Raw genomic sequence first — 12,071 nt, forward strand, 5'->3', positions numbered from 1 at the left:
TTATTGCACTTCAATATTTTCCTAATTATAACCATTTGCATTATTGCAAGATATATAAATTAACTTTGAAACCAAACGATAGGAATGACGCCTTTGCAACTGTGCGCTGTTCGAAAGTGGAAGTGGATTGTTGTGGTACCATGACGGCATATCGGTCGCTATGGTGATACTAATCAATTAACTCGCCGTTCTCTAGATTTTCAACACCGAAATTGAATTTGGAAATTTCTTCCACGTAAAGATTGGTTCCAGCGTTTGCGATCCTGTTCCTTTTAATTCTCCTCATCCCTGCTCCTCCTATTCCTCTCAGCAACTCTCCGATGTGAAATCCCACTGTAGTCTCCTCCTCAGCGAGGCGTTCTCGCCTTGTCATAAGGTCATCAAACCTCAGGTTAGTCCACCGGCCCTTTATCGTGATCACGATCCATGCCTAGGCCGCCTCGACCTCATTGCTAGGTGTCAGACTTGCGTAACGTTGTAATGGTTCTGACGATTGCTTCAAACGTTGTTTCATTGTTCCACAATCACTTCAAGCTAACCCTACATAATTTTACAAGTGTATCCTATTATTAAATTATCGATGCAGTTGTGGAAGGGTGCGGCGTTACATACCTCACTGCAAGATCACCGATGGAAAACACACTGGGCTAAAGTTGCTACTTGGTTCGCCAGACTGTGGTTCAGCAAACACTCCCCAACATCTGACACTCTTGATAATAAAAGTTTTAGACTAGGAGACTTAGTCGCAGAAAGTCATGAGTCAGGATAAATTTAATTTCTCATTATTACGTTAATTAAATTATACATATTATAATTTAATTAATTAATATCATTAATTTAAATTTAATTAACAATAACAGCTTGCATTGCCCCACATTCCTGGCGTGAATGATTTGCTTCTGAGTGCTGTACTCAGGGATCACGAAGCAAAGCTGAACTGCTTAGTAGTTGCGGTTACTCACTTAATTCCAATGTCATGTGAAGGAATACGTGGAGCGTTGCGTCATGGATGTGTGCGCATGTGGAGCGGATAACTTCCGGGAGTGCGCTTGTGAGACATTCACACACTACTCGAGGAGTTGCGCTTATAAGGGAGTGGCACTGACTTGGAGAACGGAAAATTTTTGTGGTAAGTTTCTCCAACTTGTGTCGGCCTACAGTTCGTTGTGCCATTAAGCTATTGTGGTGCCTGTTCCATTATATTTGTGTTTCCACAACGTATGTTTTAGATCAACAGTGTAGCGGAGGCATGGTGTATACTGAGTGCGGATCCGCTTGCCCGGAAACCTGCGAAAGTGTTGGATACGCACCAGAGTGTTCCAAAAACATGTGTGTAGATGGGTGTCATTGCCCAGCAGGTGCGTACACATAAAAATCGCTTGGAATTGAAGATACTGTAATGTTGCACAGGTGCAGTTCCATTACATTACAGATACAAAATACAAAAGAAAAGTTGCAAAATTAAAATATTATTTTCTTTCTGATCAACAGAAAACATGTTTATAGATACAGTAAAACCACATCACCAGCATTGAAATAGTGAATCGCTTAGCCAAGAGAATGGGTTCTGTAGCTACTTTCCCATCACCATACAAACTGCCCAGTGCATGTAGGCCATGTATCGTATGGCCCTCCTCAGATTGGGCAGCATGCTTATTTATTTCCACGCACCCACAGGCACAGTTCTCGACATGACCAGCAATACGTGTGTGGTGAAGGAGATGTGCCCTTGCACTCGAGCGGGGGAAGTTTATGAAAACAAACAAGTAATGAAGCAAGACTGCAACAACTGGTGAGTAGCTTTCGATACTTCCAAGTTTTGTTAGACGTGCAAACATCATGGTTGTGTCGCACAGTAGTGGACAAGACGAAGCCGAATTACGTCATCCTTCAGTAGTTCCGTTCAGTTTATTTTTATTTTCATCTTTTCTGCTGATGCACATAGTATTGGATTCACATCAGTGCTCTTCAACAGGGGTTCCGCGGAACATGTGGTGGGGTTCTTCGTTTTCTAGGGGAATTGATTTCTTGCTTCACTATATTGATGTATCATTCTGAATTTGTATATCACCGTGCTCCATTCACACTTCAAGTAGGCCAGTTAGTTAAACAAGAAGTTGAGTGCAGACAACAGACGAAAAAACACATTGATAGTTGTCGAGTCACTTGTTTACTGTTATGTTATTAATAAGAACATTATTGTTTTCATCCAATTTCTTGGTGGCGGTCCCGTGACAAACACAAAAATAAATCAGGTTTTCCGGGATGACAAAAGAGTGCTGATTTACATAATACATTCATTTGTGTTGCTTTCAAAAAGTTTGTATTTTTTTCCATTGAAACGCATCTCGCTGTGCGAGGGCTGCCATTGCCTGCAAACGAACTGAAATAGTAAACATTTCAGTATAAAATGGGCCAGGCCACTTTAACTTATTTGATTTGTTTTACAATGTTAGCACGTGCAATGGCGGACGATGGGAATGCACCAACAGGGAATGCCCCGCTGTGTGTTCTGCCATAGGAGAAGACCATTACGTCACTTTCGACGGAAAACACTTCCAAGTAAGAACAAAGTTTAGATAATATGATGGGGTTGGCAGTTCAACGTTGAGAAACGATCACAGTCCTAACAAAGTAACATTCATAACATAAATGAACAATGCAATGCAAAACTTATGAAACGGAAAGGGGGTGTGGGCCTGTGGGGGGCTTGCTCTCCAGAAAATTTTGAAAAATATAATCTTTTTTTGGTCACTTTTTAGGCATTTTAGAAGCTATATTTTTTTGTATCAAGATACACACTTTGTATGTAACCAAATTTATTGAATTAAAGTTGGATCGCTGGAGAAGTTTTGTTTAAAATTTAAGTTAGCTTACCATTTCATAAAAATTTCATTCACAACCAGAGAAGGATGTTAATAACTTGTTTCTTGAAAGTTTGTGTAGCTTAGTGTGTTGCAGCCTTTCAGCAAGCTAGAACTTCAAAATGTTTACCTGAGGTGTAGGTGATTGCTTCGTTGCATCATTTTGTTAGTTTTTTTTAGACACAAAAAAACTTTTCACTCCCTTAATCCTCAACTATGCTTGCCCAATATCACTGAGATAAACGAAATAGTGTTGAGCGAGCGAAACCAGCGAATAAAATTTACAAAAAGAAATAAAAAAAGTTGTGAAATTGCAAGCCGAAATGCACGAACTAAATATGCGTGGGCCTCTAGGTTGAGATAGACCCCCAGTCGGGGGTTTGGAAAGCAGTTAATACGGCCTTGCATGATTTAATTAGCTATTGATTATATTGATTATTGTAGCATTTTTTATTGTTTAAACATTCAAAAAGCATTAGACTGACTAAAATGAGTGGGCCTCCTAGGCCGGGGGGTACGAGCGGCGGTTATTACGGGCCTAGGTTGGTCAAATAAATGAATTTATGATTTATCAGGTTCGCATACTTGTGAAAGCTTTGAAATGCAGTTCAACAATTGTATCGCTATAAAGTTTGTACATCTGCGTTATTTTTTATCGCAAGGTTTAGTTGGTTACGGCAAAATGTGTTTTATTCCCTCTTGTCCAAACGTTGACATGAAATGTCCTTCAAAGTAGGTTCTTGGTCAGGGCTGCCAATGATCTCACCACTCGGCAGCAGGATTAAAAATTAATCCCTTTTATTTTAGCGATGGAAATTTCTCTGCTTTTGTAACCATCTATTTCTCTTTGAATTTTGTCATTTGGTTTCTCCACAGTTCTCCGGTGGTTGCGAATACGTCCTCGCTCAGTCTCTGCCTGGCGCTGACAAACCATTCGCGGTCTGGGTTCAAAACCCGGGTTGCGGTTTCTATGACAACGAACAATGCCGCAAAACCATATCGATCAAGCTTTGGAGTGGTGACGTAATCAAGTGAGAGTTAAAGCAGACTAGCTGTTGTGGCCTACCCCTACTTGTCATTCGACCTACATTTGCTAGTTGTAAGTTTTTCCTTATCTCAATTTAAATTAAAGCTTTGGCTTGTACTACAAAGCAATCTGGATAGCGCTCACAGATGTCATCCATTTTCTGATGTGTTTGTAGATTTTTATCAAATGGAAACGTTATGAAAGGTGAGAACTTGCTCCAACTCCCTCACCGCGATAGCAACTTCGGAGTGGAGATAAGAAAGCTTTCCTCATCCTTCCTATCCATGAAATCAAAGAGCGGAATCACACTCCTCTGGGATGGCATTCACAGGATCTACCTCACCTTGAGACCTTCTTACAAGGGCAAGGTAGTACTCAAGTCGTATAGCTTCTTTCTAGAGGGATGAGGACAGAACTGTGAAAGAGTAGCCTACTTTATTATCGATATTGGTAAACAATGTTGCCAGTCATTGTTAGCCTGCGGTAAATCGTATGTTTGATAATTAACTAAAAATGTCGTGGTGGCTGTTTTAGTGTAAGCACGTAGCAACAATTGTAAATGTTCCCATCTTAGGTGCAAGGACTTTGCGGTTTGTATAATCTCAACCAAGCAGATGACTTCACCTTATCCTCGGGCGCCACTACAGTGAGCGTGTCGGAGTTTGGCAACAGCTGGAAAACGAACGCGCTCTGCAGTTTGAACGAAGCTTCCACGGGACTGGCGGTTGACGCGTGCCAGATAGCGAGCGAATACGCGACTCACGCCTCTATTATGTGCTCACAATTGAAACTCGGTAAGGGAGCCTAAATGAGGAGAAAACGTAAATATGCCCTTTCCGGTTTTAGGCCTACACTTGTTTGTGAGCTTGAATATCAATGTCCAGTTGTCCACTGTGGCCGACATTTAGGCAGTAAAGTTTTGGCAACTGTTTAGTTTCCAACCCCTTCTAATGACGTCATTGTCGATCATGTTTATTGATTTGTAAGTTTTTCAAATTGTTGCTTAAAACAAACATTTGAAGAGGGATAGCCAACCAAAGTGGTCACCTTGGTTAACCACAGACTGGTTTTCCTGCTCATACCAACTCATACCAACTCAACTCAACTGCTCATACCCTACGACTGTACGACAGAATATATGTTGGACTGTCATCATCTGACTACTGCACGTGGTGCCCATGTGGTGTTTACTGATTGTTGCCAAGTGAAGTCGTTCGAAACCCACAAAGTGACAACTATGACGTTTCAATCACAGTTTGTTGCCACACGATTAATTGTTAGGTTGCCGCTGTTTGTTCGAATGTAGCCCATTGCTCTTTTTCTTTCAGGGGCATTTCAAAAGTGCAATTCCATTGTGTCCCCGGAAGAGTACATCGACATGTGCAAGCACGATGTCTGCCATTGTGCCCACAAATTCGGAACAGATGTTGAACAATGCAAGTGTACAATGCTCAGCGCTTATGCACGCGCATGCGCAGTAGCAGGCATCCCGGTGGTAGGGCAACCCTCTTGGAGGAACATGACTCAATGTGAAGTAAATTGTCCCAATGGAAAAGTATGGGAAGAGTGCGGTGGAGCTGATTGCCAGGTCACGTGCGAAATGATCAGCAGTGGAACGACCAATCAGTGCACAGCGGTGAGTGACGTCACTTTTAAAGTCGCACCGGGAATTATAGCACTCGAAATATTGAACGGGCTAACAAATTAATTAACTAGGAAACGATTGATTGGTAAACTCTCAGATGAAAAGCTGGTGAAGCCTTGGTAGCCGTACACGTGCAGAGGCAGGTCACGTGTTAATGTAGATCTCGAGTCACTGAAGCTTCCGCTTGTTGAAGTTGTTGGCTCAGAATTATTGAATCATGACCATAGTTGAGTCATAAACGCTCTGATTCAAACGTTATAATTATCAACTTTTATGTTCACCAACCATAAAGTAGCCTATATGACTTTTGCTCCAGCATAGTTGTTTGAATGGAGAAGATGGCTGACTGCTATCTATTTGTGACTTGTTTTGTCAGTAAATTTCCTCGACCGATCGAATTAAATACTTTCCATTGTTGCATAGGCGAAAGCAACAATTCATCAGCACTTTTGTTTCCTCGCAGAGTTCCGAGTGCGTGGAAGGATGTCAATGCCCGACGGGGCAGGCTTTCGATGCTGACGTGAATTTGTGTGTTGAGGTCGTCCAGTGTTCATGTTACCACAGGTAGGTAGCGTCAAGCACTGCGCTTGCGTGGTATTGTTCAGCTTCAAGTTACGAGTGAACAAACTACGTTCCTGGCAACTCAAGACAGAGTTTGATTCTGTTTTGAGGTTTTATCTTTTTTTATTTTGTTCAATCTTGTAAACTAACCACACGCATGCGTTGACGTTGCCAACGTTACAGGAATGTGGCCTACTCCCCTGGCTCACGACGCCAGTCTCTATGTGAAGAATGCACTTGCAGCAGTGGGATGTGGACGTGCAACGCAATTGAAGGATGCACAGAAGAAAATCTGTGCCCAGAAGTAAGGATGAGCCTCCAATGGTTGATTCTATCGATATCTTGCTGAAGCAACTTGATTTAAAACTCAACGTCTAGTTTTAAAAATGCAAACTTTTCATTATTTGAAGCTAGTAGACAATTCACTGTACGAGGTAATGTGTAACGAAAGTCGTATTGTTGATTTCTATATATTTCTATTTCGCATCAATTTCATGTTTTTACAAACTCTCCAAAGGGCATGGAATGGCGCAATTGTACGGAATGCCAGTCGACCTGTGACACAATGAACTTGGCATGCGAGCAGTCTCGGTGCCACGAAGGATGTGGTTGTCCCGATGGAACTGTCCTCAATGAAGAAAGATGCGTTACTCCTGAATCGTGTCCGTGCCACTTCCGGGGGAAGAGCTACCGAGAGGGAAGCTGGATCAAGCAGGATTGCAACTTCTGGTTGGTCGATTGTTTTAATTATTGTTTCTACAGAATGGGGTCGTTGCTCGACCATATTGTTACTGCATTAATGTCACATACCTAATCACAAACTACATATATAAAAGATGTGCTCACGTTTTGACATTATGCTTGTGAATCATGGAAACCGACATTGAACTGTAAAACACCATTAACACATTCCACACACAATCATTAAGAAGAATTTTGAAATCCCATTGATTGAACATATCCACAATGACTTATACGATGCTGTAGGAGAAACTCTCCTGTTTCAAAAATTTAACGAAAATCAGCTTTGTTGCTGGAACACACAATACAACTTCCGATAGACTCAGCTTATAAGAAAATATTCTGTGGACTGTCCAACTGACAACACTGAGAATAAAATATCCAAGCATGTATGCAAAGAATGCTCGCGATAACTTATCTAATCCTAAGCAAGTGAAAGAGTTGGTTAAAATTTTCACATATGAAGACCGTTATGCAAAAACACGCTTTTGTCAACTAACTCTAAGCTTGAAACCGAATAATAAAACAAGAAAACAGAAAGGAATTTAATTCTTGGTCTGGAGGGTCAAGCAAAGCTGCAAATCATTGTTTCTTGCACTATCGCGTCTTTGTGGGTCGGTATGTTGGTGAGAAGTATATCCATGATGATCATGTTTAAATTGCAACTTTAAAATACGCAGTCGATGCAAGAGTACTAGTTGGCAATGCACGGAGAGGGAGTGTCCGGCCTATTGCTCGGCGTACGGGGATCCTCACTATGAGACCTTTGACAAGAAGAGGTTTGAGTTTCATGGGGATTGTACATATGTCATGGCAGAAGATTACTGTGGAGATGGAATCGGTACGTTCCGCATTACTGTGGAGAACGTACCTTGCAGCACAGGAGGCGTCACATGTACCAAAGCCGTCAAAGTACGTTCATAATGGCCTAAGATACTAACGTAGAAATGTTTCGTAAATAACAAAATTACCATTTTGTGAATAATTTAGTAAACAGTATATTACAATGAAATTTTTATCAGTTATTTACGTTCAAGAATCTTTGTGGCCAGACTCAGACAGCCATCGCCCTATTCTTAGGAATGTCACATTTGTGACGTTTTGGATGGTAATAATAAGCAATCACTTGAAGCAATTCAAAGTGATGTTGGTCAGAACTTTCAACATGACAGTGAACATGGTGGTGAGGCTATTGTTGTTTCACCAGGTGTCGCTGTATGACAGCATCATCCAGATGATCAGGGGAGCGGAACCAGTGATCGGAAGGAACCCATTTGCCCGACCAGGAACTCCAAAGGCGGACTTCAAGATTACACGGGCTGGATTGTTCCTTATTCTCAAAACGAAGGTTACGAACTTAATTGAAATGCATTTTAAAGGAATTGTTCCTTTAATTAGAATTCATGAGCTAGGAAACTCATTACACGGTTAGTTCCATGTATAAGGGCAAATGTTTCGTGGCTTGTTTATTAATTTGTTAAAAACTTTTTGTGATTGCAATGTTCATTTTGAATTTAAATGTAAGAATTATGAAAATTAATTTCAAAGATTATTTCGATTATTATTTTTGAGCGCTTCATGATAATGGTTCCTAGAATCGCACCCACGTTTGCATGTTACATGTTCACCACATGCTGATGAGGCCGGTTGGATTACCACACGCTGATGAGGCCGGTTGGATCAGCATAAGTTTGTCACCGGCGCTGATGGTTCCTTTTTAACATCACAGATCGGCTTGACCGTGCTGTGGGATGTTGGGACGCGCGTCTATGTGAAGCTTGAACCAAAGTTTAAGGGGCAAGTCTGTGGACTTTGTGGTGACTTTGATGGCAACGCACTAAACGACTTCCGAACTAGACAAGGTGAGCGTCTCATGACATATGTAGATTAATGGCTTGTAGCCTCATTACTGGGAATCTTAAAATGAGTGAAAGTATAACATGCTGCTGGTGTCTGCTTTGATATTAAAATCTAATCCAGGTCATTCACAAATGAGATGTCTGGCAATTTGGAAAATATTTAAAACTTTTCTTTTATCCCAATCTTGCTCTCTGTTTATGACGAATCAAGCCAGGTCGCATGTCCTTCCTATGTTCGCTTGCTCTCGCAAGTGACCATCCAATTATTGCAACAGACTTCACAAGAAAAGATAAATTTAAATGTTGTTTGTTTTTTGAAGGTGAAATGGAATCGGCTCCTCACGCGTTTGGTGACAGTTGGAAGGCGTTCAGTTCTTGCCCCCGTTCTGAGGAGGACCCCATTCACCCATGTTTTGCAAGTCCCCAGCGCGCTGATTGGGCAAGGTTCTCGTGCCGCTTTATTCGAGAAAGTCCCTTCTCCGAGTGCCACGCTTTTGTTGATCCCGATCCTTACTACCAGTCGTGCCTGTGGGATTCGTGTGGATGCGACAGAGGAGGCGACTGCGAGTGTTTGTGCACGGCCATTGCGGCATACGCACGCGAATGCAACGAGGCAGGCGTTCACGTCAGGTGGAGATCAACAGGAACGTGTGGTGAGTCCAGGTTCTCCACAGTAACCAACAACAATGTTGGGTTGGTTAGCAGTGATAATTCTGATATTTTGTTTCTTAAACTATTTGTACAAAACAATGACGATCTCTCAGCACGGTCGTGTCTTCAACCCCAGGTCTGCAATGTGAGGCTGGGATGGTCTATCAAGAGTGCGGCACCACGTGCTCTGCGGATTGCTGGTCGGAGACGTCGGACGAGGGATGTGCAAACACTTGCGTGGAAGGATGCCACTGCAGGAACGGAACGGTTTTACACGAAGGAAAATGTATTGAGCGGAAGCAATGCCCTTGCCGCATTGGAAGTATGGTGATCCCGAGAGGCAAGAAGATTGCCTATAATTGCATGGAATGGTAAGGGAAAATAGACATTGACGTCATGTAGTTTGCTAGTTGTTGATAACGATTATAATCCTCTGATGGACAACGCAAGCTTATCAATGATCATCTGCTGGTACTATGATTACCTAATAAAGGTAACGCCCTATTGTCCTTTTGGTAGCGAATGCGTTGGGAGTAGGATGCGCTGTGCTGGGACTCCTTGTTCCGTCCCTAAAACGACACCCGAAGTCACCACAACCACCCCTGGCGATATTACTACCGGCCTGATAGAGGTGAGCTAGTCTGGTTGACTGACATTTGACCTTTTGAAGTCTATCACGATTGATTTGCTTTCATAAACTTCCAATCCTCCTCTGCCATTATAATTAATAAGCTTCATGCAGGGATTCATCGTATAGGGATCGCCAACTCGGCTGGATATCTGACAAGTGGAGTGTAAAAATGTTGCCAGATATTTTTTAAATCTTTAGAAAAAATCTCATTTTGTCATTTTTAAAGTAGTAGTTGCTCAAAAATTGCCCGTAAATAAACGAAAAAGATTTGGGCGAGCACTACTCTTTAAAAATGCCAAAAAATTAGTTTTTGTAAAAGTTTAAAAAAAAATTGGCAACACTTTTACACTCCGCTTGTCAGATATCCAGCCTAGTTGGTCATCCCTATACTATGAATCCCTGGCTTCATGTCATGTTAGATGCAGTTTTAATTTGTTTTTTATAATTTTTTCGTAACAATACACGCCAGTGTCAGTGTTTACACAACATTTTTGCTGTTACTTCCCATTTCCATGACAACTTGCACTTATCCGCTCTTTCTCGTAGAATTATTACAAAGCCGTATATGGTTTGTACAAAGTATGTCCAATTGTAGTGTCTGCTGTCTATGCTATAATTGCTACAACTGATATTTAATTGTTGCAAATATTTTACATTTTCTAATGCAAACACGAGCTTTCATTATTATAGCATCAGTGCACAAAGGCAATGGCTCACTTGTCTTATAAGTCTAACCACAGGGCATAAACCTGGTTGCGACAGAATAACAGCAATAGAGAGAGCGCTAGTTGATGGTTCTATGACTTTCTTTAATATTTCTTTATGACCACTACGGTACCATCCCTGCAGACGACACCTGCTTCTACCGAAGCCACCACCGGACAAACTGCTACCAGCCTGTACGGGGGACCAACTACGTCACAATCCAGCACACAGACAACTACTGGTTCTGTTGAAACCACCGAACAAGGTTCACGACGAAGCAGAGTTGGCTCAGATGCCTAATTTTATTAGCTTCCAAAAATTATTAAAAAAATATAATACTAAAAATTGCTAAAATTTTGCTTTAATCATGATTTTTCATGACGTAACATTTCGATAGAATTTTGGTTTTACATTGCATGAAACTGCGCCACCACTTGTCTGATCTGGTTTTTGTATCAAAGCATGCCGGGAAGACATGGAACCGACCGTGTGTGGCACTCGATGCCCCCTCCAATGTCATCATCTAACAAGCGATGAGGGGTGCGTGGAAACAATGATGTGCACTCCCGGATGTAAGTGTCTAGCAGACAAGGTGATCTCCGAGAACGGAACATGCGTGGAACGAATGGATTGCTCTTGCAGGGATGACGAAGGAAATGTACACAAGGTAAACTGCTTGTTATTGGCAACACTTGTCCAGACACGCTGACAGTGATGGACATGCGCTGCTGAAGCTTGAGATTCGTCGCTGTGGGAGACAACATTGAGCATTCAGAAACCAATCACAACGCAACGGTTGAGTTTGTTTCTCTGCTTGTCAAATAGTTTGAAGGAATTGATAATTGTCGGAATCTTTATATTCGTACTGAGAAATCTTTATTGAGAACTTAATCCTGGCAGTTTTGTATACTTGTAGATGTAGAGGCTTTGAATCACTGACGCAGGGCCGGCCATCGAGTTTGACAGAGTGAAGTTTTCGATTGTTGAAGTATTGTCGTCTGTGAATTATCCCACCCATTAGATGCCACTGAATGGAAAGCTGTCTTTGAAATACGTTGCTCAAGCGCACACCCTGAGAATCGAATCAGTACCGCTTGACTTTGGTGTCTCTTCGTTTGTAAAGTCAGACGCTTAACCAGTTGAGACATCGGGAGAGAAAAATATAAGATTTTTGCACCAGTAGCATTAATGTCAAAACAACTCAAACAACTAAAATGATTTATTGCTGAAGCAAAGCCCTGTTTCACTCTAACTTCACATTCAAAATATTCTGTTTTCAAATTAAATAATTTGTTTATGGACATTGATTCACTAAAAATACAGTTATTGATAAACCATTGTTTAAGAAGAGCCTATACTAACCTATGAAACTTAGAGTTATCCACTG

At 41.5% G+C, this 12,071-nt stretch overlaps 1 protein-coding gene across 1 annotated transcript in view; it reads left to right on the forward strand.

The window, feature by feature from the left end:
* Window positions 1-12,071, forward strand: part of LOC145780710 (uncharacterized) — a 91,354-nt gene that overhangs the window by 15,124 nt on the left and 64,159 nt on the right. Inside the window, 20 exon segments of the mRNA XM_082592330.1 lie at window positions 197-391; window positions 985-1,129; window positions 1,230-1,358; window positions 1,678-1,792; window positions 2,457-2,562; window positions 3,741-3,895; window positions 4,067-4,259; window positions 4,466-4,685; window positions 5,220-5,527; window positions 6,000-6,100; window positions 6,281-6,401; window positions 6,615-6,826; window positions 7,519-7,750; window positions 8,046-8,186; window positions 8,568-8,700; window positions 9,018-9,350; window positions 9,485-9,719; window positions 9,868-9,979; window positions 10,829-10,949; window positions 11,146-11,351. Coding sequence (XP_082448456.1) covers window positions 197-391; window positions 985-1,129; window positions 1,230-1,358; window positions 1,678-1,792; window positions 2,457-2,562; window positions 3,741-3,895; window positions 4,067-4,259; window positions 4,466-4,685; window positions 5,220-5,527; window positions 6,000-6,100; window positions 6,281-6,401; window positions 6,615-6,826; window positions 7,519-7,750; window positions 8,046-8,186; window positions 8,568-8,700; window positions 9,018-9,350; window positions 9,485-9,719; window positions 9,868-9,979; window positions 10,829-10,949; window positions 11,146-11,351 — 3,513 coding nt within the window.

The sequence above is a fragment of the Aplidium turbinatum genome, chromosome 12 (assembly GCF_918807975.1).
Source record: "Aplidium turbinatum chromosome 12, kaAplTurb1.1, whole genome shotgun sequence".
In the NCBI taxonomy this organism is placed as follows: domain Eukaryota; kingdom Metazoa; phylum Chordata; class Ascidiacea; order Aplousobranchia; family Polyclinidae; genus Aplidium; species Aplidium turbinatum.